At 50.9% G+C, this 25823-nt stretch overlaps 11 protein-coding genes and 1 non-coding gene across 12 annotated transcripts; 8 read left to right on the plus strand and 4 right to left on the minus strand.

Moving 5' to 3' along the window:
• Positions 1–656: 656 nt before the first annotated feature.
• CC1G_12077 (hypothetical protein) lies at positions 657–1746 on the plus strand (the record flags this gene model as incomplete). Its single annotated transcript, XM_001828295.1, has 4 exons — positions 657–736; positions 788–821; positions 884–1098; positions 1152–1746. The coding sequence occupies 4 exons, from the start codon at positions 657–659 to the stop codon at positions 1744–1746; spliced, it is 924 nt and encodes a 307-aa protein (XP_001828347.1).
• A 442-nt stretch (positions 1747–2188) lies between these two features.
• Positions 2189–3887, plus strand: CC1G_12078 (hypothetical protein; the record flags this gene model as incomplete). The annotated part of the gene is made up of 6 exons (XM_001828296.2): positions 2189–2367; positions 2427–2460; positions 2528–2736; positions 2794–3266; positions 3407–3570; positions 3870–3887. The coding sequence occupies 6 exons, from the start codon at positions 2189–2191 to the stop codon at positions 3885–3887; spliced, it is 1077 nt and encodes a 358-aa protein (XP_001828348.2).
• Positions 3888–4159: 272 nt separating this feature from the next.
• CC1G_12079 (hypothetical protein) lies at positions 4160–5366 on the plus strand (the record flags this gene model as incomplete). Its single annotated transcript, XM_001828297.2, has 5 exons — positions 4160–4254; positions 4307–4340; positions 4403–4605; positions 4675–5290; positions 5355–5366. 5 exons carry the CDS (start codon positions 4160–4162, stop codon positions 5364–5366), a joined length of 960 nt encoding a protein of 319 aa, XP_001828349.2.
• A 225-nt stretch (positions 5367–5591) lies between these two features.
• CC1G_12080 (hypothetical protein) lies at positions 5592–7303 on the minus strand (the record flags this gene model as incomplete). Its single annotated transcript, XM_001828298.2, has 7 exons — positions 5592–5680; positions 5794–6074; positions 6126–6340; positions 6392–6425; positions 6482–7100; positions 7127–7209; positions 7263–7303. The coding sequence occupies 7 exons, from the start codon at positions 7301–7303 to the stop codon at positions 5592–5594; spliced, it is 1362 nt and encodes a 453-aa protein (XP_001828350.2).
• A 940-nt stretch (positions 7304–8243) lies between these two features.
• On the plus strand, positions 8244–9375 carry CC1G_12081 (hypothetical protein; the record flags this gene model as incomplete). Its single annotated transcript, XM_001828299.1, has 5 exons — positions 8244–8332; positions 8385–8418; positions 8486–8682; positions 8740–9319; positions 9373–9375. 5 exons carry the CDS (start codon positions 8244–8246, stop codon positions 9373–9375), a joined length of 903 nt encoding a protein of 300 aa, XP_001828351.1.
• A 972-nt stretch (positions 9376–10347) lies between these two features.
• Positions 10348–11621, plus strand: CC1G_12082 (hypothetical protein; the record flags this gene model as incomplete). The annotated part of the gene is made up of 4 exons (XM_001828300.2): positions 10348–10503; positions 10559–10636; positions 10688–10765; positions 10836–11621. 4 exons carry the CDS (start codon positions 10348–10350, stop codon positions 11619–11621), a joined length of 1098 nt encoding a protein of 365 aa, XP_001828352.2.
• Positions 11622–12125: 504 nt separating this feature from the next.
• CC1G_12083 (hypothetical protein) lies at positions 12126–12800 on the minus strand (the record flags this gene model as incomplete). Its single annotated transcript, XM_001828301.2, has 3 exons — positions 12126–12254; positions 12398–12584; positions 12727–12800. The coding sequence occupies 3 exons, from the start codon at positions 12798–12800 to the stop codon at positions 12126–12128; spliced, it is 390 nt and encodes a 129-aa protein (XP_001828353.2).
• A 553-nt stretch (positions 12801–13353) lies between these two features.
• Positions 13354–13446, plus strand: CC1G_20003. Its single transcript has one exon. It is a non-coding gene; the product is annotated as a tRNA-Ser (tRNA).
• Positions 13447–14815: 1369 nt separating this feature from the next.
• CC1G_04325 (hypothetical protein) lies at positions 14816–16539 on the minus strand (the record flags this gene model as incomplete). The annotated part of the gene is made up of 5 exons (XM_001828302.1): positions 14816–15208; positions 15323–15580; positions 15640–15918; positions 16026–16280; positions 16348–16539. The coding sequence occupies 5 exons, from the start codon at positions 16537–16539 to the stop codon at positions 14816–14818; spliced, it is 1377 nt and encodes a 458-aa protein (XP_001828354.1).
• A 3793-nt stretch (positions 16540–20332) lies between these two features.
• On the plus strand, positions 20333–20815 carry CC1G_13579 (hypothetical protein; the record flags this gene model as incomplete). Its single annotated transcript, XM_002912005.1, has 3 exons — positions 20333–20556; positions 20621–20651; positions 20717–20815. 3 exons carry the CDS (start codon positions 20333–20335, stop codon positions 20813–20815), a joined length of 354 nt encoding a protein of 117 aa, XP_002912051.1.
• Positions 20816–20896: 81 nt separating this feature from the next.
• On the plus strand, positions 20897–22363 carry CC1G_04326 (chitin synthase export chaperone; the record flags this gene model as incomplete). The annotated part of the gene is made up of 7 exons (XM_001828303.1): positions 20897–21038; positions 21094–21174; positions 21233–21336; positions 21391–21501; positions 21570–21815; positions 21935–22063; positions 22130–22363. The coding sequence occupies 7 exons, from the start codon at positions 20897–20899 to the stop codon at positions 22361–22363; spliced, it is 1047 nt and encodes a 348-aa protein (XP_001828355.1).
• A 439-nt stretch (positions 22364–22802) lies between these two features.
• CC1G_13580 (hypothetical protein) lies at positions 22803–23066 on the minus strand (the record flags this gene model as incomplete). The annotated part of the gene is made up of 1 exon (XM_002912006.1): positions 22803–23066. One exon carries the CDS (start codon positions 23064–23066, stop codon positions 22803–22805), a length of 264 nt encoding a protein of 87 aa, XP_002912052.1.
• Positions 23067–25823: the final 2757 nt, after the last annotated feature.

Consider the following 25823-nt stretch of genomic DNA (forward strand, 5'->3'; position numbering starts at 1 on the left):
AAACACTGTGTCCAGAGCATGGACACCGCATGTCATTGAAACTTGAAACACACGAACGCTTCACGAATTCAACGTGCCTTGTTAGATTTCGATCATGAAACACGTGTCACCTCCTGGTGCTGGGCGCTTAACTGGGCACGATGCAGCGTGGCGGTCGTCTCAGGGGGTTTCCAAAGTCCATTGAACCGTCCGTCCTAGCGAGGCGTAGGGGGCGCCTTTGTGACAGGAAAACTGTTGTATCGCCACCAAACTCCATTATCAACACACCATGACCTATTCGCCTTTTTTCAAGAGTCAGGGTTGTTGGATGCCGAACCGTAGATAAAGATCATCTAAGTACTGAGATTCTTCTCTCATTTGGACAGACCGATCCCTGATGTCAGTATGCCTAGTATGGACCTACTGATTTAGATTTTCTTGACATGAACTAGTGGCACAAGACGCGTGTTCGCCTGCGCCAATAGTCCGTCGGCACGAGGGGGTCAGTCCACCTTATCATGCTCGATGCGCGTGGGCGCCGCGTTCCGAGAACCTGTTTGGTAAATCTGACCAAGACTGTGCCCTTAAACTAAACGAAACTTTCGAACGAGCGTTCCTCGTACCTCCACGACATCGCTCTTTTCCGCACCCCTTCTGAATCTTGGAATCGTCACACCATGGCATCCCCGAGGAGCAGTTCCACTATCGACAGAGACCCCTTCATTCCCGATGCAAAAGCGGACGATATGTTGATACTGTGCGACACAATTAGATTCTTCTTTTGACTGCCTGCTCATACACTCTCCAGCGTTATGGGACCAACGGGTGTCGGGAAAAGCACTGTTCGTTTTATTTCTCTCATTTCCATGTCACTAGGCCCGGGTGTCTGACAGCCTAACTACAGTTCATCCAGCGATATACCAAGAACCAGGCTTGTACGATCGGAAACAGCCTCGTATCGTGCACCCAGAGCGTCACATGCTATGAGGCGACTGTCCCTTCCGAGTTCGAAGATCTGACAAAGAGGCGCTTGTTCCTGGTGGATACGCCTGGATTCGACGACACTTATCAAGACGATTCGGCAATCTTGAAACGCGTCTCGGACTGGTTGGCCAAATCGTGAGTACAGGTGTCCCTCATTGCTATGAATTGGCACTGAGTTTTTGGTCAAGGTACAAGACCCAGATGCGCGTAACTGGTATCGTATATGTCAACGATATCAGCCAGAAGCGGATGTTTGGGTCTACTAGGACGAACTACAACATGTTCAAGAAGTTGTGCGGTCACAAGTCTTTCAAGCGACTGGTGATGGCTACTTCTCAGTGGGACCTCGTCGAATCAAAGAGCGGGGAGAAGCGCGAGGATGAGATGAAGAAGGAGTTCTGGAAAGATGTGCTGAAGGAAGGGGCCGTCATCAGGCGCATCATGTACGAGGGAGAGGACTTGAAGGATGAATCTAAGGGTATCATCACTTACCTACTAGACGAAGAGCAGCGACACGATCGCAACAGAAGGCTTAAGACCGAGGCGTTGCGGATTCAGACAGAGGTCGTGGATTTGCAGAAAAGGATACCCGCAACCAAGGCCGGGAGGGAGCTGAGGACGACTTTGGAAGGCCTGTTGCAAATGCAGAAAGAGATGGAAGTGGAAGAGATGGATTCAGGCCGCGTTGAGGATCTGAAGAAGAAGAAGGAAGACCTGCAACGGCAAGTCGACACCTTGCAGCTCACTCTGTCTGAGCGCATAAAGGGTTGGCTCAGGCTTTAGATATCTTGATCGCCATTGTCACTATCGTGTAGCGTATGCTTAAACCATATACACTGTGTTCGACAAGAGATAGTCCCCACTTTTTAAAGGATCAAGTGGCCGCTCCACGCTCCCGAGTTGAATACCGCGCTGCCATAACATAAAGTTGTGACACGGATTGATTCCCATTGTCCATAAATGAGATGAACGCGGAAGGCCACGCGATTGAGGGCTGCCATGTGCTTCTGAGTATGATAGATAGCGAATGAGAAGCATGAATCGAGTGGCATTGAAACAGGGGCTTCCTGTGGTGTCACCTCGTTCAGGCGAACATTGTTCGTCAGTCCGAGTAATCGGATCGATGCGACTAGGCTCGAAGGTACCCCCGGTCGCATTACTTCAGGTCGACCCGGAAGTAGCGGCATGTCAAGAGCTTCAAGAATGATGTGCCTACTGTGCTTGGATGAGCTCCCTCTACACCGCCACCAACGCGAGTGTAAAAGAATGCAGGCGCCTGTCTCCCGTCAACTTACCTTCGATCCTCATCGTGCCCCTAATGGCCTTTAACCGAATGAAGGGCTTCAAGAAAGCAGTCGCTCTCTCAGGCTCCAACGCAGGAATTCCAGGAGATATAGTCATTCCGTACGGCAGTTTCTCCTGAATTTGCACCGGATTGAAGCTGATGACCTTACGTTTCACAGGATTTTAGGAGCTACTGGTACTGGGAAGAGTACCGTAAGTCTGGCCAGATCCCTAACTTCATTTGTGTGGTTAAACAAAGGTTCTCCACTGTCGTCCTCAGTTCATCAATGACTTCTTTGGAGAGGATCTCGCGAAAACGTCTGCTGCCATAACCTCCTGCACGACCGAAGTAAAAGCATACTCCCTGTCTGGGAGGCCTGCTGGCTCTGACTCGAGGCGCGTTGTGCTGGTCGATACCCCCGGATTTAACGACAGTCATGAATCCGAACTCGAAATTCTACGCCGGGTTGCTGCCTGGCTCAGTGATGCGTCAGTTGCATATGTCTTATCTTTCGCCTACATGTATCCTGACTAGATTTAAAACAGTTACAAGGAGAAGATACAGATAGCGGGTGTCGTTTACCTGACGGATATATCCCAGAAGCGTCGCGATAGCGCTGCTCGCTTACTCTCCGTTATGTTCGAGCGCCTCTGTGGTCCTGATTTCTTCCCGAAAGTGATCATGGTAACGACCTTTTGGGATCAGACAACTCAAGCTCTGGGCGAGTCCCGGTTAGGAGAGTTGAAGGCGGATGATTGGAAAAGCATTCTCAACAACGGCGGCTCGACGCATCCCATTAAGGATCGCCCTCAGGATGTCCATGCCATTGTGGACCTTATCATCAAGCAGCACACCGGAGGCGCAAGACACCCTGATGCAGTTGCATTACAGCGAGAACTAGTGGACGACCGCATCATGCTTAAGAAGACGGCGGCAGGTAAAATCGCAAGGAACATGCCCGGGCCTCAACCCACCCTGGGCCAGCGCGCGATGGGATGGATACAAGACAGATTGCTAGGTTAGAATTCCGCACTTGTTCAGTCTCAGTTCCTCTGATCACCATCCTTCCCAATGGCAGTTTGACCTCTTAAGTTACATGTAACGTCCATTATCGTTTGGAGAAGCTCACGACGTGTCCTTCTTGTACTTATGCCGTAGAGAACCGAGGTATTCATTCGCGAGGGCGCGTGAAACCCGATTCAAGGACTCTTCACTTGCCCAAACTTCTGATTCACCCCCAAAGCCACCTGAAGCTGGCACTGAATACCCGTTCCCTCGCTTTGAGACTGGTCTGTGGAGCCTTCTGCACCGTCGCCAAGCACGTATGGTACACTGTATCTCATCTGCCAAATGCGTTGTGACGTCCAGGTCGGTTCTTTCCTCCTCAGTCTTTTCCTTGGGCGGGATGGAGCTTTCTTCTCGGTAATCCTTTACACGGTCACTATTCACTTTTCGAAACCGTCGAGAACGCAAGGGGGCGTATCTCACCAGCAATCATCTGCCTCGTGCTGTGTGGAATGAACCCGGGAGGCGAAACTAGTCTGCAATTAATCGGTGACAACCTTCATGTTAGTCGCCCTTGTTCCATACTCAATTGTCATTGGTCGTTCCCTATTCCCAGCAGACCGGATACGGATGATGCTTAGCCCGTTGCATCATTCTTTTTGTGTTTCAAGGGATGCCTCATGTCTACCTCGTTTTTGCAAGGACACGCCTTTGACGTCCAGAGGACGCTGTTTGCCCATCACAACACTGCGATTGGAAGTATCTGGGAGCACGCCGTGACTACCGCACGTTTGACCAAGCCCAGCCCTCAAAAAGTCTGTGATACGTCGCGTCGAGACGTTGTCCTCGAAACTCTGGCTACGTTTTACATCCCTTCCGAGACCCTCCCTTACAGCTCTGGCAAGCATGGCAAAGAAAAAGGGAAAGGGAAAGTGGAGAAAAGCCCTGAAGTGGAGCGACAAGACCTTACAGAATGCACAACAAACCGATATCGTCATCCCGTACGTTCGATTCTTAGTCTGTACCAGCGACGGGTCTGATGCATGGGTGTAGAATCATGGGAGCCACAGGTGCTGGGAAGAGTACAGTACGCCTTCACCTTTGACCTCCGAATCCCAAGTCCTGTGAACTGAAATGAGCTACTGATAGTTCATCAACCTTTTCTTTGACAAGACAGTGGCGAAAACCTCTGATTCGCTGAACTCTTGCACGGCCGATGTCAAGGATTATCCTGGACCATGGAGGAAAGACCTCAGCAGGCGGATAGTGCTCGTTGATACCCCAGGTTTCAACGATAGTCACGAGGACGAGGCCGAGATCTTGCGGCGGGTATCAGTTTGGCTAGCGAAGGCGTAAGTGGGTTCGCGACTGGTATCTCGAGGGCAACTTTGCTAATTGAACCTGTTATAATTTATCGCCAGCTACGACGACGGAATGAGGGTAGCCGGAGTCATTTATCTCAGCGATATTGCTCAGAAGCGCGTCTACGGCTCAACGCGTTTGAACCTGACCATGCTTCAGAAGCTCTGCGGGGATGATTTCTACCCAAGGATCGTCATGGCTACATCCCACTGGGACGAGGTTCCTTTGCATGTCGGAGAGCCGCGCGAGGAGCAGCTTCGGGAAAACTTTTGGGCCGAGATTATTGGAAAGGGTGGAAAGACTTGGAGGATCATAACGAGGGATGACGCCCTTGCGGCGATTGATTCTATCGCAGAAGAGCATCGTAGGAGGGGCCTTCAGACTGACTCGGGAACCTCAACGAGCAGCTCGGGGACCACTGTTAACGAAGATGCCATCGCGCTGTTGCTGCAAAGGGAGCTGGTAGAACTGGACAAGATCATCCCAGCGACGGGGGCAGGAAAGGAGTTGAAAGGCAATATCCGTAACCTTTTGGAGGTATTGAAGCATGAAGTAGCGGAGGAGCAGGACCCGGAGAAGAAGGCAGAGCTGCAGAGAAAGCTGCAGTTCCTCAGGTCCCAGGTGAAACAGTTGAATATTCCCCTTGGAGAACGGCTGCGAATAATATTCGGTTTCGTGAGTTTTTTCCCCCTTTCAATATCGTGGCTATGGGTCTCACAGCGCACCCCGGTAGTAATAGTATCAAGTATGACCAAGTATGCAAGCATTTGTAAATTGTGTTATATTATTAGTCTCATGAAATCGTAAGCTTATTCCAAAACGTATCTCTCGGAAATTGAAGTCGCTTCAGAAGGTACAATATACATAGGTAGATAACGACTACAGACCCAGAGCAGTCTTCAAACGTTCGCTGAGTGGGAGCTTCAGCTCCTCGATCTGCGCTTTTATTCTTCGCCTACGACTCTCTGCAACTGTTTTAATCTCCGGTCGCTCCGAGTCCTCGCCAGTTCGCTCTCGAAGGCTTGCCAGATATTCCTCCAACTCCGCCTTGAGCGTTCGACCGGCCTTCGTAGCGGGAAGAGACTTTTCGAGATCAACTATCTCCTCCTGGATCTTGAGCTTCAAGCGATTCTGGAGGCGAAGGATATGATGGACAGGGGTGTCTCCCCTGAGCTGACCCTGAGCATCGTATTCGATTCGCATCATGGCACCCCCTCCTGCCAAGACGTCCTTCCAGAAAGTCTCCCTTAGTTCCTTCTCTCGTTTCACACCCGCTTCTCGACTGATTGGTGTGATAAGCTCGTCCCAATGCGAGGTGGCCATTACCACACCTTGGAACGATTCCCGACCACAGAGCTCCTTGAACACCTTGAAGTTCAAGCGTGCTGACCCACCCATGCGCTTTTGAGTGATGTCTCCAAGATAGACGATACCTGAGAGCTTTTTCTTATCGCAATAGCTGTTTGGCCAGGGTTAATTAATGCGCCGGAATAGTCCGGGGGGCACTCACGAGTCTTTCAGCCACTCGGAAACTTTCTTCAAGACTTGCGTGCCGTCGTCGTACGTGTCGTCGAAGCCAGGAGTGTCGACGAGGATCAGGTTTTCGTTGGCCTGGCTCCCGAAGACCTTTGGCTCTGCGACCGAATAGCACGAAACGTCTTTAGTGCACGATGTAAGGCCATGACCCTCCTCAATCGTGTCACACCCCGTAATCGCCTTAATGATCTGTTCATGGCTAGGTTAGCGACAAAACAACCATTAATGGAGATTACGCACCTTGCTCTTTCCGACTCCAGTGGGACCCATCACCCTACGATTAATACAAGCTTAATGTTGGCTTGAAACGAAGTTGAGCAGGACACTCACAAGATCAGAATGTCATCGGGGGGCTGGAACCTGAGGAGGTGCTCAAGGACAGCGTTCGTGTCATTGATGTCTCGCGTATTCATCTTCATTCGGTGAGCACGGTTCTTAGTAACCATGGCGTGCCATGCACTGCCAGGGGCAACAAGCGCTTGCGAGGCTTCCTCCCAGGCTTCTTCTCTCCGCCATCTCGCCTCAAGGCTTTCGTTGGGCATCTTCTCGGGCCACGCCTCCACCAGCACAAGTCGCTCTAGACTCTCCGTCCCGAGAAGTTTCTTGAAGGCCTGGAGAGTCTTAGTCGATGGGTAGCTGTGGCGGACGAGTGCTACAGTCGTATCATGGACCCAGATAATTCCCGAGATGTGTCTCGACTTATAACTAGCGGCCGCACGGAGGGTTAAACCGAAGCCGATGAGGTAGGCTCCAAAGACGTACTTCTTCTCAAGCCAGGCCGTCATCTTGCTCATGACTCGCGCCTGCGAAGCCTGCTGATTAGAGTCATCGATCCCAGGGGTATCGACGAGAATTAATCTCCTGTTCAGCCAGCGGCCGAACTTGACTTTGGTAACTTGAAAGTCAGAAACGTCTCGGGTGCCATCTCTCATCTTATCCCCCGCTTTGACTGAATCAGCGTAGTTTCCAACGAACTGCAAACATTAAGCGCGCCATCGTCACTCGATCGAGGACGGAGACCCACTGTGCTCTTGCCCGCCCCAACACCACCTACAACCCTGAGATGTAATTATCAGCCACCACATCCAATCGTCGACTCGACCCAACTTACAAAATCACAATGTCATCGTTCCGTGCATGGTTATCGACCATTTTCGAGGGAGGCGTGGCAGGAGGAGACAAGGCCGATTGAAAGATGAGATAGAAGCTTCAACGTTCAACGTTCAACCTCTTGATCGGGAAGGTTGCCCTTTTGGGTGGCAGAACCAGCCTAGATGGGGAGGTGACAAGATGGGCTTTGCTCCGTAGCCCGTTTCACAATCGACGACCGTCTCCGTGAGGCGCCGACATGCTGCAAGCGTGTGGTGGACGAGCCGGCTTCCTAACCAGGAGTTCGGAGACCTCTCGTAGACCATCTAAGTAACTATCGTAGCGTCAGAGAAGTCCAAGGCCACAGTCTCGATGATGGAACTTACCCTATGCCATGTCAACTTACCATTCACTTGGTTCAAGCATGCCTAGCGCGCTTGCTTTCCCGTTGGGACACCCTCGAATTGACCTGATATTCATCAATTACTAAAGGAAAAACAAAATCGGTCCCCAGGAGTACAGTCTTTAATTCTGCAGGACAAAGTGAAATTGAATCTCGAATTGAAGATGTCATCGTTGGCGCTGAGAGAGAAAAACGGGCAACCCACGACCAACCCACGACATGCAAACATGGAAACATTACATAATTTGTTGCAAAAAGCACAAGCCCTCGCCAAACAACCTCACTCATCTCCATGACTTTCCGATAACTTAGCGCCCATGCCTTTGCATGTGATCGAAAACAGGGGCTCTGACCGGGGAGAATCATGACAGATCACGACTAGAGATTGCTGCATACACATGGACACCGCACCGAAGTTCAGCCTTATGTCTTCCTCGTGTCAGCCTTGTCGATTCCTGCCGACCCAGTCAGTACATGATTCTGTACACGTTCTTGTCACTGACCTCATTCAGGTTTGGAGCTAAATAGAATGGGCATATGCAGGAGGTTATATCACACAGAGCCCCGATACCACCAGCCCAATCATCACACCTCACAACGATGGCGAAGAAAACCGGCAAGAAGTGGAAGAAAGTCGTAAAGCCTAGCGATAAGACTTTGAAGGGGAAGAAAGACGACATCATCATCCCGTACGTCCTTCATTGGGTCATTGGCAAAATAGCTTCTGATGTTTTCTCGAAGTATCATGGGATCGACGGGTGCCGGAAAGAGCACCGTATGTGTGAAACCTGTTGTGCATTTTACCAATCCTCGCTAACGAACAACCTTTTGTATTTGTCTAGTTCATCAATACCTACCTCGGGGAGGAGAGGGCGCGGACGTCAGACTCTCTTAACTCGTGCACCCCCGAGGTGAAGGACTATCATCACACTCTGCCATCGAAAAGGCGGGTCGTCCTTGTGGATACGCCGGGCTTCAACGACACACATGAGGACGAAGCGGAGATCCTAAGGCGTGTTTCCGTCTGGCTCGCAAGCGCGTGAGTGGACATTGTTTAGTTATTGTATGGCCACTTTTCTGACCAATCATCCACCAGATACGAAGCAGAAATGAAGGTCGCCGGTGTCATATACCTTCATGATGTTTCGCAGAAACGCATGTACGGGTCGACCCGGTTAAACCTGACTATGTTCCAGAATCTCTGTGGACCGAACTTCTTCTCGAAGGTCGTTATGGCCACCACTCATTGGGACGGCATCAATTTCAATGCGGGTGTGGAACGAGAGGCTGAGCTCAGGCAAAACTACTGGTCGCCCATCCTCAGCCAGGGTGGAACGATCAGGCGTATTGTCTCCAGACCGAAGGATGTTCGCGAGGCTGTCAACCATATCGTTGCACAGCACATTCGCAACGAATCTCGCTCCAGCCCCGGGGTCGACGCGCTCGCGTTGCAGCACGAGCTGGTGGAGCTCGACAAGAGTATCCCAATGACACAGGCAGGGAAGAGGCTGAAAGGGACACTGCGCGAAATCATGGAGTCGCTGAAGGAGGGGTTGGCCCACGAGTCGGACCCACGGAGGCAGGAAGAGCTCAGGAGACAGATGACTTTGCTCCAATCGCAGGTTCGGGAACTTAACATTCCGTTTGGGGAACGACTCAAGAGTTGGTTTGGTTTGGTGAGTCTTCTCCATTCGTACCTTCTAGATTGTGGCTAACGGCCGGTTGACAGTAAACCCCCGTGCATGTATTCACTTTCTACCCTTTCTACATCTCTTCTCGACTTCCTCGACTCCCGCCCGTGTACATCATCAATCATGTAGTAGGATTATAATATGCTTTCTTCTCTCGGTGCCTTTGTCCTTCTCTCCGCGTGCGCGAAGACGCTCAGACTTCCAAATCTCTACTTGCGCTGACCGTGACATGGCCGAAGCTGGCCCCCAGTCGCGGTCTTAAAAGAGTCACATCTCGTCGCAGTACCCCTCCCCCTCCCATCGCCGACGACGATACAGCACTATGTGGCACCGCTGCAACGACTGCGATCGGTCCTTCTCTACTTCGTCTGCCCTGAACGACCATTGTCGATCCCTTGGTCATGAACAAGATCTCTACTGTAAGAACTGTGACAAGCACTTTACTTCCAGTTATGGACTGCAGCAGGTGAGTTCCCTTCAGATGGAATACATAGTACCCAGCTCATTTTCTGAGCTCTGCCTCTCGACCATAGCACCTTGAGAGCTCTTCAGCACACCGAACCTGCAGGAACTGCATCGTTACTTTCGACACTCTCAAGCAATTCAGAAGAGTACGTCTGACTTGACCGCACATGGACTTCGAAACTTACCTCTTTCCCGTAGCACCGTGGAGGTTGCAGATAGACAACTTACACAGGCGACTTACCACAGCTACCTTTACCTACCATGCTCGAGACTCTGTTCCCATGATCAACAGTCAATGGACATCGTCGAACGTCGCTGCCCGTTTGGATGGAGTCTATGAGGCACTTTACGACATCAAGAATCCCCGCTTGCCTTCTTACGCAGTACGCGGCAGTAGCACAGCTACTCTTCTGGCCATAGAAGGTTTCTCGTGACCAGGGTCCGCAGCACAGAAGCCCTTCTTAATCCGTCATCTCACACATCACCCTACCTATAATACAGCCCAACTCGCTTTGGTCTTTTGTTCATTATTCCTTTCCCCGCCCACTATGAGTTTCCAGTGCGACGACTGCGACAGAACCTTCCGCTCGGAGATGGCCATTGAATCTCACTGCTACGCAAAGGGACACACATGGGAGCCAGAACCAGAATGGTACTGCGATCTCTGCGATAGAGCGTTCTCGTCTGAGCGGGGATTGGAGCAGGTAGGTCTTTGTGCTTTCCAGCTCTTCCTCATACTGAGGGTGACCAATCTCGAAGCACTGCGAAACTGCCAGAGCACATCGTACGTGCAACCCCTGTAACAGAGTCTTCTCCACGGTAGAGGGATACGAGAGGGTAAGCTTCCCTGTACCATGACATGTGAACCCTTCCTGATACACATCGAAGCATTGCGAAACCGCCGTGATCCACCGTACTTGTCAAGTCTGCGACATTACATTCTCCACGGTCAAGGGATACGAGATGGTATGTGTGATTTCACGCAGCATGGACCTGTCATACGCTGCTTATACCCCTGTCACTATCTCTTATCCAGCATTGCGCGAACTCCCAAAAGCACCGTGATCGACTTCGAAAGCCCGTCGAATGCAACTTCTGCGATCGAGTCTTCAATTCACCTTCGGCGCTCGCACAGCACATGGAATCGGGGTTCCACAACGTCCATAGGCACCAGGTCACTCAAGCTGTGCGCTCTCTGCGCGTTATCCCGACGATCACGTTGCCAGTCGACAACTACATCCAAGGGCACATCAGTGGTGCGCACATCGAGGCTGTCGGCGAGGAGTATGGATATGGGCCTCAACACCAGTCAGCCAATATTCGTGGTGACGAGCCGGTCTCTGAGTCATCCGACGAGGAAGATGCAGACGACATCCAGGCTCCTCAAGTTGGCCTTCCGGTTGGCCAATTTGTCGAACCAGGACCGCCACTCAGAGATGAAGAGCTTGCCCACAGTACGGTCATGACAGGCCCGCCTAGGGCTACAGCCATTGTGTCCAGGCCCGTCGTTCCACCTCTCGCCGGCTCGTCATATACCACCTACGTCCCAGCCGACTTCCTTGACCTCGGCATCCCTTATTCGTGCCATCTCTGCCTCCGTACCTTCAGAACAATTCTTGCATTGACGATGCATCTGAACTCGGCGGTGCACGACCCCGACGCGTTCATATGCCCCGGCCCCAAATGCAAGGCAACGTTCACTCTGGTTTCGGGACTGATGCAGCACTTGGAGAGCGGAAAGTGTGGCCTTTCTTCTAAGCAAGAGGTCTTCGAGAGGTTCGAGAAGCTTACCGGAAGGTTTTCGAAGCTCTTGAAGATCTGAGGTCGAAATTGGATTGTACCATTCACCAGGTGCGTGTTCCCCTCAGATAACTGGAAACTGGATTCTTATCCATAATCTCTCATTCTGCTCCATTAGATGGAAGCTTGAAGGACTGATGAGCATATCTTCGTGCGATGATATGCTCCTCAGCCCTTCAGTTACCTGCGAGAACTTAGGGTAAGAGCAAGAAGTATCCTAACCTGTACTATAGTATACCACAACTTTGGCTGTGGCTCCCTATCCGATTGAATGAAACTGTACTTTATGTTCCTAAAGTCTCTTTTCCGCGTCCGAGAATCTTGAGATGACGATCCAGCTAAGAGCTTTGTTAGGCGCCCAGTCCCATGGGCGTTCAATACCTCCAAGGCTCGGCATATGATGTCGACACTCAATACAAGAGCCAAGCCACCTCGCTGCTCGAGCCTCAAGGCCTCCAGTCCAGGCGTTTCAAAAGAAAATTCTTTCAAAGACCTATGATGTCGAGGGTACATCCAACAAGTTATATTAAGAGCCGTCAATGCCAACCTTCACACCACGTTTCCTTTGAGACATTGAAAGACCTATATCGAATGAATGTACCGCGGGCGCCTTTGTCCACGTCTTTTGTATACTTAAAGGGACGAGTGTAGGGCGCTTTGGGATGCACCATCTCTTACGTATCAGTCGACCAGCGCCTCAGATTCCCTACAAACAGCCATGACAGAAACCTTTGCCGACATCGTAGGTCATTTCCCCGCTATCACTTCCTCTCGTACCTTATTCAATCCGGGACTTACCACGCGATCTTTCTTTTGAAGCTGGCCAGGGCCGCTAACACAAGCGCCAAAGCCGACATAGAACAAATACTCCCAATACTCCGATCCCTCGCCGATCAAGAGGAGAGCAAACTCGTAGCTCTCGAAACCGAGCTCGCAATTTGGATGCTTCAAAACATCATCCCCTCGCCATCCTCCACTACTAGTACTAGTAGTAGCACTACTCTACGATCAGTAGTGGCCAGCCGTGACGCCTATCGCTGGCGATATGACTACTCGGCTTACCTCTCCTACTCGAAGGACGAGTTTTACAACCGGGCATTTCGTGAATGCCACATGAACTCTAGCACGAGGCATCTCGATGACCCTGTACTGGAGGCGTCGATGATGCGTTACCACGGCCATTCTGGCCTAATGGAGTCATCTTTTCGGTTTAGATCTGGAATTGCACGGCCGAGTTCGACTAGTTCTACAGGGACCCTACCATCTCGCTGAGCACTGGCGTTTACACGACTATGTATCTATTTCCTTATCCTTGGTTGTATTTCAAATTCCACCCAGTCAGTGCCCTTACTATGCGCTTCGATCGACCCTTCTTCCACCATCCCGGGGAAATCAATAAAAATATAACTAAGACAAAAAGGAATTTCCCTTCTTCTTCTTCTCGCTTCATGTCATCTCTGCCTCTCGAGTTCAAAAGAGAGATCAAAAGCAAAAACGACACCAGCAGGATTCGAACCTGCCCTCTCTGACTGAAACATATGGGTGATCTCATTCAGCTCTGTCACCCTAACCCCTAGGACATGAGCACAGAGGCCCCCCCAGCGACATCAGTCATTTCGGCATTGGGGCGCTTTACCAATGCCACCTCAAAAGTTGTCTCAGGGGGATGGGTCTGTGGGGGGAAGAGGAGAGGAAGGAGAAGGAGGAGAAGCCTGAGATGGCCGCCTACGTAATTCAACCGGTAGATAGCATCAGACATCATAGCCAAGTGGTTACGGCGACAGATTAGAATTCGTTCTACCATCTGTTTCACTTTGTGAGCGCAGGTTCGAATCCTGCTGGTGTCGCTCTATGAGCATTCGGCACTCATTTTTGTTTTACTTTTTAAGTAGGTGGAGGACGCATAGATTCCGAATTTCCAGTGGGTTACTTACAGTAGAGGAAGTGCAGATTATAGGTAGAGGTATAAGTTATAGGCGGGAATGAGAAAACGAACGGAGAGATGTCTTTTTGAGCTATAGCCTGCATAGTATATTATTAGGACGCTGCTGGATTTATTTCCAACTTGTACTGATAGAGGCCGGTCTCATCCACAACTGGGTAAACCTCAGGCCTGAGGCCTCATGTTCCACGGAACGCGATCGTCATGCTTCAACGAGAATCTGACTTGGTTCAGAGTCCAACCATCCCAGACCCACACTTGTCTCCAATGACAAGAACGTACCAACGAGTCAACGACAAGACACCCACCCGGCCACAGGCTGCCACGACTAAAAACCACGCTCAGGCTACCCATACTCTGAAGAAGACGGCATGTAGTCATTACAATATATACATTACAAATGCCGAAGTTTGGGAGTTGCAATTGTGAGGTGAGAGGGATGGGACGATGGAGGGATGGATCAACGGAGTGATGAGATACAACGGACGAAGGACGAGGAAGGGGTACGCAGAGTGAGGTCGGGAGAGAGGGAGAGGGGGGAATAACGAAACACAAAGGGAAGGTATCTCAAAGAAACTTCAAACATGCGACAGCTACTAGCTAGGGGTTTCAAAACACAACATGATCACAATGCACCAGCAAAAAAAAAAAAAAAAAGGCTACAGAAGAATTGTGGAAAGCACTCGGGTGGAGGGAGGGAGGGGTGGGGGTGAGGGGAGCTGCGAAATTGTGCAAGACGAGATCCGATGATGGTGGAAAGAAAAAGGGTGATACAGTAAAGGGGAATGGAAGAGAAGAATTCGACGATACGATACGGTATGATAACATAAAAATAGTGAACGAACGATCTGGGTGGGATGGTGGGGGATATGATGACGATGAATGGTCATGCTCGTGAAAAGAATCAGCGGCTAAACAGAGCGATGGATGGATGGCGACAGAGAATAGACACAGACGAGACAGGGGGAGGAGACAGAAAACCATAAAGCCGAAAACAGAAACAGAAATAAAAAAAGGTGGTTAAGAAGGACGGTGGAGTATGAATCGCGAGCATCTGGAAAAAAACGTTGCGCGACGAGTACGGGATTGAAACCCATACATGGAAAACGATAAAAAAAGACACAGCCAGTGGGATATAAGTAAACGCGAGTCCATAACATCAACAAAGGCGAAAGCGGCACAACGGGGTGAGAAGGCAGCAAAGATGGAAGGAAGGAAGCCAGCGACGACAAGGACCCAAAAAGAGAACGAACATGCTGGTAGTGGCTGGCTGCTTACTTCCCAGACCCCTGTACACTGGTCTGGACCACAGACATCAATGGAGGTGCTTGAGGCGAGACGCTGACCAAGGTACCCTCCGTATCCGCACTCGTCCCAGCGAGGAACTGCGAATGCGGTGTCGAAGCAACGCCCAAAGGAGATCCCTCCTCCGTATCCGCACTCGTACTAGGCGCTGGGACTCGGGTGACCGGAGTTGACGATGGCGATGCCGCCGTTTTTGAAGTAGAGGGGGCGATCAAGTCTGCAGCCCGCGGTTGCGAACGTCGTCGAGAAGATCGGCCACTCCCATCCTTGTTACCGGTCGTGTTGGTCGGTTGGATTGGTAAGTTGACGATGTGGGCCGAATGGGCGGGATATAGGAGTGTCTTCCACTGATCGGGTAAACCCTGTGACGGAAATGATTAGGAGGTGATTTCAAATAAGAAAACGATGGGAATGGGGATAAGAATGCACTGCGATGTCGGCGCGCTCGCGCGAAAAACTGGTTTGTTGGCGCTCACCTTGAACTCCCCGGTTGCTTCGTCGAACGTAACATGCATAGCATGCACCAAATTCGTCGGCGTGCTAATGACGGCAGAGAGACCGCTGCGGAGGTAGATTGCCTCACGGAAAGCGTACAACTCGTTATCAGTGTTGAACAGGATGTTGATGCATGTTTCACGAGTCGTTGTCGTTACGATGAGACAATTGGATCGCTTGGGGTCTGGGTCGACACTCTTGATAGTCGACAGGGGAATCTCTTTCGCAGGTGGAGACGCCTGAGGAGGCCAAGTCAGACTCCTCTCCACCATCCACGCACTAAGACCGTCGAGCGTACCTTTGTTTTCCTTGTATGAACTGTCAGGGCGTTCCCTTTCAGAGACAGCCACCGTTCCTTCCAATACCAGCCCGCAAACATGCCGGTCTGCTTGATGAAGAAGACACCTTCAATGTTGACATTGTTGTTGTTGGTGAGAACATAAGTGCCGTCAAGGGGATTCGAGCGTCGTCGAGAGGTGGGTGTGGATCGTGAGCGGGAAGCTGCTGGAGGTGGTGGTGCTGTCACTGGGATAGACCGGCCCATCATTTCTTCGTATAAAGGTAGAGTGGAAGGTTCCTATATCGCCAGCAACCAATTGGCGTGACGTGATCGGTATCAGGAGAGGAGTAGATACACCGCAGTCAGACGAGACACGCAGGCAAAGGAGAAACAAAAAGACGCACTGTGAAGGTGCCCGTCGCGCCGCTCGAGCCAATGTGTGCGGTGTGTTTAAAGTTGAAGGGGTTGGTGGTCTGAGCTCCCAGCGGACAGCGACTGTACATGTCGTCGCGCCAGTCATAGAGGTCGACATCACTGTCGAAAGCGAGGTGATAAGTTTTGGTACCGCACTTGATACTCAGCGAGTGAGGCATCAAGTCGGTCCTCTCAAGCTCAGTAATAGAGCTCAAGAGTATCCTCGTCTGACGATTCGACGAAGGCTAACATTAAAACCAGATCAGATGTCGGCTGACTTTTTGGTTAGGATTTTTGGGTACGACGACGAACCTGGTGTATAACCAAGGCGGCCTCGTTGAGGACTACGCCTTTTGACTTCCACACCCTCCCACCAAAGGCGTTGCGCTCCCGGACGTAGAGGGTCCCTGTCCTCAGCACCCCCGGCGAGGTCGATGTCGAAGGTCCGCCTTGCTTGCCAGAAGCCGCCGGGGCGTTCGCCACTGGAGTATTAGTGTTGGTCATCGTCTAGACTCTAGAGTTGTAACAACGGCGGCTGCGGGGGGAATGTCGTCGTCGTGGCAAGCGATGGCGGAGGTTATAACAACAGTCTGAGAAAGCGAAAGAGAGAAGGAGAAAAAGGGTGGGAGGGTGCCCAAGTGATAACTCAGAGGAGCTCAGGAACCACTGGCCACTAAATGTTCCTTTACATACACCCGCCAGAACGCAAAACGCGCCGAATACAAAAAGGATTCAATGTTTGTTGCCATTTGGTTGGACCCGAAAAGGGAAATCTCTCCGGAAATAGCACACATCATGCCGGCACTTGCGGCGTTAAATGCCTTTCTTAGTTGGAAGTAGGCACACAGAGCGTGTAGCGTGTTCTGGTGCGGAATAATCGAGACTTTTTATGATCAAGTTCTCTCTTGCTTCGTCTTTGTTGTTTTGGATAGGAGTTGGGAAACGTAAGACGAGGAGGTAACGGCCGAGAACACCCCAGCATCATAGGTTTCATACTCCGTTTGTTATGGAAACTGTTCCCATAAGGAAATCCACTGCCTGAAACAGAAAACGCCACCAGCCTCGCGTGTTCCTCCCGCGAAACGTTTGAACTCGTCGAATACCCTGCCATCGTTGCAGCAATACCTGTAGGAAGTCATTGCTCGCAGTCGTCACCACACCTCTCTCCCTACACCACCAAAAGACAATAGCCCCCCCGGAATCCCCGACAAGCTGGCTAGAAGAGCACCTACAAACGTCTCAAGATCTTGCCTCGAGGCAAACGCCTATGAGCTCAGAGAATGATCGAGAATGGGACGAAGCACGCCTATTTTAGGGCGCGTCACGACGCCACTATGGCACTTGGAGGAGAACCTAAAGGCGATAACAATACACCAACATTCGTCATGCATGTTTCATCCCCTCATCCTAGCCATTCAACTACAAGAGATAACCTGGATAAGAGGAGATAGATAAGCTTCGAGTTGGAGGAAGAGGGCTCTACATTGGTGTAAACGTGTTGGTATGTTGAATTTGAATTGGAGGCGGGGTTTGGCGCCGGGGTTATGTCTTTCTTGTGTAGTCTATTGGAGTCTTAGTCCCGAGTCACCTGCTCCCTGCCTCTTCGGAATGAGTAATGCACAGCTGACTGCTGGGCTACAGGAAGGCTAAGTGAAAGGGGAAAATTAGTGGGCGCCAGCGTACCCACAACCCTGCTACACGAGGCATAGCGCTTGCTCTACGCAAGCTACACTCTCCCATTGTACCCAGACGAAAGACGCCCACAAACCGATCGAAATGAATGAAGTACCCAGCTCAGAGTGGGAAGGAGTCTGCTGACTGAAAGATAACAATAACCCTAAGCTCGAAGTATCTGAATTCCTCTCTCGATCATTCGCCATTCTCTATGAAGTTGGTCTCGACTCCCGCTCAGGCTACACCCTTTACAACCCATGACCGTATTCATCTCAAATCCCAGGGAGAGGGGGTAAGGCCCGACATAGCTGTCATACGCACGTTCTACTCCCTGTTCCATCCCAGGAACTTGGAATACCTAGATCCTCTATTTTTCTTCCGCGGAAGCAAATATGCAAGTTCTCCAATCTCCGTCTCTCCAATATCGCGTTAGGTCCGTTGAACAATCAACGAGAACGCGGAAGTCGATGGAGTTCGACAATGACAGTAACGACGACAACGCAAGGGTGTACATACATCGCATATGTCTGTGGCGGCTGACAAGAGGATGACACCATTTTAGAGCACGGACTGAGCTGCAAAGCCCCTATTAGTATCATCCACTGTTACGGGCCTGGTTATGAATCTAAGGACAGCAATACACTTGCAATGGGAATTTCTTCCACTTCCTGCTTCCAAGGCGACCTGGATCCCCATCCCCCTTTCCAGTACTTCTACGCGCCAGTCACGTTATAGAAGCTACACGCCGCGTCAGAGAAAGACCAGAGGACAGTGTCTTCCTCTCGGATATGGCATTGGCCGATGGGGTACGCCCTTTCCCAAATCGAACGCACGCAGCGCAATGAATGGAATTCGTCTTGGAAACCAGGCACACAATGAACCCACGCGAGGAAAATGGCAAGTGAAACCGCGAGAGGGGAGAAAGGGAATGATGATGAAACCATGATTCGAAGAATTTCGACTCACTTGGAGAACCCTGCTGACGTTCATTAAATGGGCCACGTTTTGTTAGGCACGTCAGGATTTGAAATTAGAGGTTCTGTGGTCGTCAGGGTCGTTTTCGTATTGCTGTTAGCGGTATTTGGAGCTCCTGAATAAGAAACGGACAGTCCAGGTGCAAAGGAAAGTGAGGTCGAGGAAAGAATTGCGCACTTGGGTTGCACTCAGGGCTGGACGCATCCAAAGGCGGCGTATTCGTGCCTGAAACCACAGGTACGAATGAAACCAGGATCAAGGAGACTTCGAGTTGACACTTTGTCTGTCCGACCACTTCAACGCCACGCGTCGTGGAAATGATTGTCTGGACAATGGACACTGGGCACTCAGGAACTGGAACCTACATACATATATGATGGCACGACACAGGCACCCGCTGACCATGATAACCCGCACACCGTCACTTGAATATCGTGAATTGACACTCCTCGTCAAGTCTCAAACGCGAGGATAAAGCGGACTCACCGAGTTCCTGTCTCTTTCCTCGCGAACGGATGTATGTCGTCTGTCTACCTTGTGGCTGAGCAGGAACGAAAAGACAGACGATCGAAGACTCGACTCGCGTTTTCGATCATGAGTCATGCAAGACGGGGTTAACCGCCTCAAACACTGAATTCCTGTGGGACGGAGATAAGCAGAAACGAGCACGTACTCACGTAGAATTCCTCGAGCGGTGTTACGCACGTTGTTTCGATGATGTCCAAGGGGAGAGAATGGGTCTGCTGACCTAGGACAGCGATTGGAATTAGAACAACGTAGATCCGAATCGTGCCTCAATTTCTCCTCGACGTTCCGATCGATGTTGCTCAGTTCCTACACGCCTTTCTCTTCAATTCTTGCCGTTCTTGATGAGAAACAACAATCCGCCACATAATGTCTGGCTCGATAGGTGAAGGACTGTCGATTTTCATCCGCGGAACCAAAATGTGTCCAGACTGTCATTCGGAAAAGTACAATGTTCATGTCACGAGGCATCCATTTCGTGTCCAGAATTCTCCTTGAGAGTACAGAGACAAGTACGAAGAAGCCAACAAGGCTGAGACGGAGAGCGTTCACGGAGAATGGGCGAAGGGAGGGGGAAGAAGGAAGGGAGGTGGCAGGGATCATGGCGTTACAAGATCCAGGTGCAGTGAGCAAGGGCAGCGACGAGCGAGACCAGAGGGGATAGGTTCATTTGCCCAGGCAAACCCTTCATTTGGGCGCAGTGAGCAATCGACTCGAAAGATAGGGAATGAGAGAGAGGAAAGTGGGGGGAGATCAAGTGGTAAGGCCAAGACCCGGTGTGCTGTGACAAGAAGACAAATGGCAAGTGAGGAACGAGAGAAAACAGCTTCTGGGGACAGTGGGTAGAGACCACTGGTCCAGATCAGTTGGTTTGTATCAGTTCTCAGCACGGATGTCATCTGAGGAAGGGTGATATGAACAAGTGCCGGCCACTTTCCCTTGGGTGGAACCGAGAAACTCCTGTGGCGGTTCCCAGTCAACACAGTGCAGTTACAAGATTTTTAGAGACGCGCTGCGCTTGTTCGAGGATATCAAGACATACGCAGTTGAACTACGCAGACAGAGGAGAGAGGGGCCATCCCAGAGCCAGTTGAGGGTAAAAGGCTAAAAGCCTCGAGGAGCGATGCCAAGACCAATCAATCCAAATTCAGCGACAACATTCCCACGGGGTAGGGCAGCGACCAAGCTGGCAGAGCCTGCCCTCATCGCCATCATCGCTCCGCTTCAACGTCCTCCGCCAACTTTCACGCCCAGCGACGCACAGTCTGCAGTGTCCCCGCCGGGCCTCAGTCTCTGTATCCAACTAAACGGCTGGCACAACCTTTTCTCCTCTTTCTTCTCTCTTCTGTCCGCTTAAACTCTCCTTGAAACTGGTCCTCTCCTTCACTACTTTACGCCTTTACCGCCCCAGCGTCAGCTACAACCACGACGACGACGGCTTTGTGCGTTCTCAAACGGTGTTTATACGACGTAGACAAGTGAACTGACAACGTTAAATCCCATACAGACCCAGCAACAATTCGAACAAATTCCGAATTGGCCGACCTCAACCTTCGCTCCACCGACCTTCCTCAACCAACCGATCTCAGCCACCATCCGCATCTAAACCGTCCATCTACCTCCAACGAACTAGGGAATATAGAAATAATACCCAGTTGCTAGATACCAGGAAAGAAAGGAAGGAAGAATGGTCGAGTTTGGGTCGTTCAACAAAATCTGCGAGACGGCAGCGCTTGTCATTTGTCCTCTAGTAGGCACAGATCAAGGAATCGAGCCAATATGCTACAGCCGTAACGTCGGTATTGGGGGGACGTTAATTTTCCAACCTTGTGCGTACTCTTTAATCGCCCTTCAAAGAGACGTCCTCTCTGAAACTCGGTTTAGCCACTTGTTTCGTGCACATTGTGGCTATCATCATGACAGCAATCATGATTCTTCATATTCGCAGCAAGTATACTGCAGTCGGTGCGTCTTTGCCTTCTTTCTTTCCAGAGGGACGCTGGAACTGAATAATGGGTAATAGGTCGAAAGGAGATTGTGATGTTCTTTTGGATGTACGCTGTAATCGAGCTGCTCGCCATGTTCCTCGACTCGGGCATCATTCCAACGTCAAACGCCAGCTATCCCGTACGCCCTACCCTTCACTGCCTGGTTTTAAACATCCTCACCAAGAGTCTTTAGTGGTTCGCAGCTGTCTACACAGGCCTTGTAGCAGCAACCTACGCCTGTCTCCTAATTAACGGTTTCGTCGGTTTCCAATTCGCAGAAGACGGCACTCCTTTGTCTCTCTGGGTTCGTTCTTCCTCTCCAACGCCTCCTTCACCCACTTATCACTCACACTTCGCCTCCCCGATATCCAGTTCCTCAGAATATCATGCCTAGCAGTCTGGGGTATCTCATTCTTCGTCGCCATCGCCACCTTCAAACAATTCGCCGGATTCAAGTACGACAAACCCATCGGGCTGTGGATCATCTACATCCTCTGGCCGCTCATCTGTACCGTCATCTATGTCGTCTCGCAGTTGATCCTCGTCTTTAGGACGTTGGAGGACCGCTGGCCGATTGGTGATATCGTCTTTGGTACTGCCTTCTTTACTATTGCCCAGGTGCGTGTAATTCCTCGTTGTTTACTATTTCGTTCGGTGCTCGTTTTGGATGCTGGAAGTGCTGGTGTACCCGTGCTGGTGGTAATGCGGTGAACATGGCTGATGTTGTGCGTTTGTAGGTCCTGCTGTTCGCATTCAGTGTGACGATTTGCGATGCTATCAAACATTATATCGACGGATTGTTCTTCTTCACGCTTTGCATGCTCTTGAGCGTGATGATGGTCTACAAGTACTGGGATTCCATCACTGTACGTCGCTCTTCCATTTCCTTCTCCTTTGTCGCCCTCCCTCACTCATCTCCCTCCCTACAACAGCGCGAAGACCTCGAATTCTCCGTCGGCTCCAAAGCCGCAATCTGGGAAGTCAAAGACCCACTCCTCACTTCAGACGTTATGGGCCCCGCTGAGGACGACGTGGGTAGCACGTACCACCCGGCTCCCAGTTTGGTTGGTGGGGTTAGTGGGAACCAGTTTTATGGTGGTGGTGCTGGTGGTGGGATGGGTGGTGGTGGGCAGGGGAGGAGGTACCCGCCTAATGGGAATTATTAAACGAGTCTCTTTGGGGAGGTGGTGGATCAGTAGAGTGGATGGTGGTAGTCGAGGTGAATTGGACATTTGGTTTTTCTATAATCTCAATGGTTTGTTTCATTTTTTTTTTATGTTTATATCCAGTTGTAACGACCTCTTTTTCCGTATCCTAATTTGCATTTTTGTTTTGTTTTGTGCTGGAAGAGGAGGGAGAGGGGTGTAAGGGAGCGAAGGTGAAGGAGGCAGGTGGTACACTCTTTTCTTTTCAACTCCTTTCCTTTTCTCTTGCTGTTTCGCTTTTTCTTTTCATTTGCGGGTTGATTTCTGAGTCGATTGTGTTACATTTTCGTCCCTTGGATGAGCCCCGTTCTCCTTTCCCGCGTCTTTTCTTTTGCGTTTTATTCAGGAGGCTCGCCGTCATCGTCAACATTCTTATCCTTTTCATGTCTTTATGGACAGTTCAATCATCATCTCTGGAACCTTTTCCCTTCGCCTTCTCTTGCTTCGCCCACTGTGACTTGAATATTCCTCCTTTCCTTACCTTTTTGTGCTTGGCTTCGGGGGAACGGGAGTGCGTGTTCGGAACCTCGAATCGACTGGATGGGATGGGATTGCAAGGTCCACTAAGGTTGGAGTTGGAGGATGGCGGAACACTGCTCGCGATGATTTCGATTTGGAGACTGAGTCCCTTGCGGAGGTGGATGGACGTCGAGGGAGTCGACATTTGAACACGGATAGACAGACGGGTCCAGGTAACTTGAATGGTTGACGCGTTCAAGTTGGCGGCAGGATGATCAACGGTCAGTTCGATGGATGACTTAGGGTGGGTTGGATAGACGGTTTCGGTTGGATGGGCGGCCTATCTCATCCCTCAACCATGACCGCAACAGTTGCGAAACTAATAGGAGTCGAAGCGAGAGAGATGCGTGAGATGCCCATTTGGGATCACTGCGTGTTGTATTGGGTCAGGACATGGTTTAGGCGCCTGTCATTGTGTTAGGGGGAGGAGTTGTCGGCGTCGTGTCCCAGGAACAGCGCTGAGCTTTCGACCCTAGTCTTTTCAAAAATCTTTCGTGAATCTATCATTGATATGGCATGGTCTATTGACGGCTGGCGGCTTTGGGTCTGCGGGGGGATAGTGCTAACATTGGTACGTCTTTCGGAAAGGCCTCACGTATCATACATACATAGGGCTGCCCCAGAGAGTCGACCCATTCTGATACAAGTTCTTGACGGACCCTCAGGAACAGTGCGACATCGTCGGCGTGATAGTGGTTACCTCGACCTATAAATGAGAACTTGGGCTATTTTTATGCTCGTTGTACATACCGAGCTCGACGCAGTGGGCGCGCGGTCGTGGATATCGGATACAAGTCGATTCTTGAGCGGTGTCTACTAGTATGTAAATAGGATACAAGTGTCATATCTTTGTACCACATACGAAGATCAGAAGCTGTGGATATCCGGAAGGTGGATATCAAAATTGTTGTTCCACAATGAGATGGACGAGATTGGCGGGCGCTCACGTGAACTTCGAGGAAATCAAGCGCCCAACCACAGTTACCCTGGTCACTGACGAGATGAGTATAGACTCTAAATCTACATCCTGATACGAGTCGCTAACTGGACACTCGACCCGTAAATTGAAGGTCCTGGTGCATAGGGTCGGCTGACCCTATGCCCCCGCTGGTAAGATGATATGTAGCCACCCAGGATCCGGTGCATTTGAACCATTGAATTGCATGTCGTACAATGTCAGTCCCCCGGCACCAAGGTTAACCCTCAGTCACAAGGGCGCCCAGACACTGGGGACTGGATGATCATGACACAGCTGGCTAGGGTATAAGCACGGTTCAAATGGAAAGCCCTTCAAACAGTAAAGGCAACGTAGTGCGTTCAAGGAAGTATTAATAGCGTCTCCCAAGGTCGGGATATTATTGGCTTCCCGCAATACAATAAACAGCCGTGGGGTGACCTCATTGCCACGGGCGGCTCAGTAAAGTAGGCATAATGAAGCAGGACAGGTCCCAATAAACGGCACAAGTGGCACCTTTGCATTACGTTGGACAGTAGGGTCCTGCCTGGGTCATAAGATCAGGTTTCCGGTGCGTACTAGTACATGGGGAAGTATTATAGGACACCATCGGGTCTTCGGCAACCGCAAGAACGTTGGCCCTGTGTCCTATATTGGAGGTGTATCGAGTAGATACGTACTGGAGTACAAGTGCCTTCATAGTCTCCTAGGGGCGAAAAGATCGCTTCCCTCGATAGAGCTGTGTCAGCTGAGCAAAGAAGGTTTACTCGGCTTGCGATGGGCAAGGCCTTTGACATCCACGTACCAGCAAGCAATGATAACCCGGCGGCTAGAGCACGACGTTTATGCTGAGCAAAGTCTGGATGTTAATAGCGAAGAGAACCTCTCTTTCATCTTGAGTCTAGACAGCCGAAGGGAGAAGCAGCAAGTTAGAACCAGGATAAACCAATAGAGGCTCCACGCTAAGTATCAAGCAAACGTACTCGGCGACCAGGCAAAATGAGCGCCAACTGTCAAAAGAGAGTCGCCGTCGAGCTGGGTCAAGTGAAGTTCACTGTCCTTGAGGACTGACTTGCCTTTGTTCGGTAACCGGCTTTGCGAGGCTCCGAGCTTACTGTAAACGAGCGGGAGAGCCATTACCACGTTCCAGATCAAGAAAGGAGAGGCGATTTATTTACATAACGTTGTCGAAGAGTTCCGTGTCCGAGGTCGCCAGCAGCATCTGCTATCAGGACAACGGTGGCGACGGGCGAGGCGGGGTCCTTGTTCCAAAGCAAGAAGAAACCAAGCTCCAGAACGAGAACGCTCACGGTCAAGGGCTTGGACAAGATAGGCCGTTGCATTGTAAACCAAGGCAAGTATCCCTTCAGAAGTGTCCAGTTCAACCCATAGGACGTCCTATCACATACAATTGAGGTGCCAGTGATGGTAGTCGATTGGATGACGGGAGGCTCAGGGCGTTCGTCAACCTTCGGCGGAGCTCGAGTTGCTTTACCGAGGACCAGACAGAGATAGGCAGCCGTAATCGTCCCCAGCTAGCTGAGTTGGTGCCAAGTGGCCGGGCGTCGAGGGAGCATGACGGATAGAGGTATTAGCGCAGCCCCGTCTGTTATAGACTGCCCGAGGTACTGTGCGATTCGAAAATCTGCTTCAAGCAAGACTCCGAAGGTGGCACAGAAGAAACGGTCAACGCACTGCAGCAGTGGTCCTGGAAAATCGGGGTTGGTTCAGTGTGAGCCACTAGAGTTTGTCGTAGATGGTTTGTGATGGAGATAGCCCTCAGCGTTTCATTTCAGGGGGATGGGGCAGGCGAACCTAGAGTTTCACCGCAGCGCGCCGCAGCTCCTGTTGACATGCTTGTTGTAGACCAACACCACTGGGAACTGAGCCAATGTTAGACGTAAAAGCACGGTTCCGGTTCCGGCTGATGATATACAGGACGAAAGA

Source organism: Coprinopsis cinerea (genome assembly GCF_000182895.1).
Source record: "Coprinopsis cinerea okayama7#130 chromosome 1 map unlocalized cont3.1, whole genome shotgun sequence".
Lineage (NCBI taxonomy): Eukaryota > Fungi > Basidiomycota > Agaricomycetes > Agaricales > Psathyrellaceae > Coprinopsis > Coprinopsis cinerea.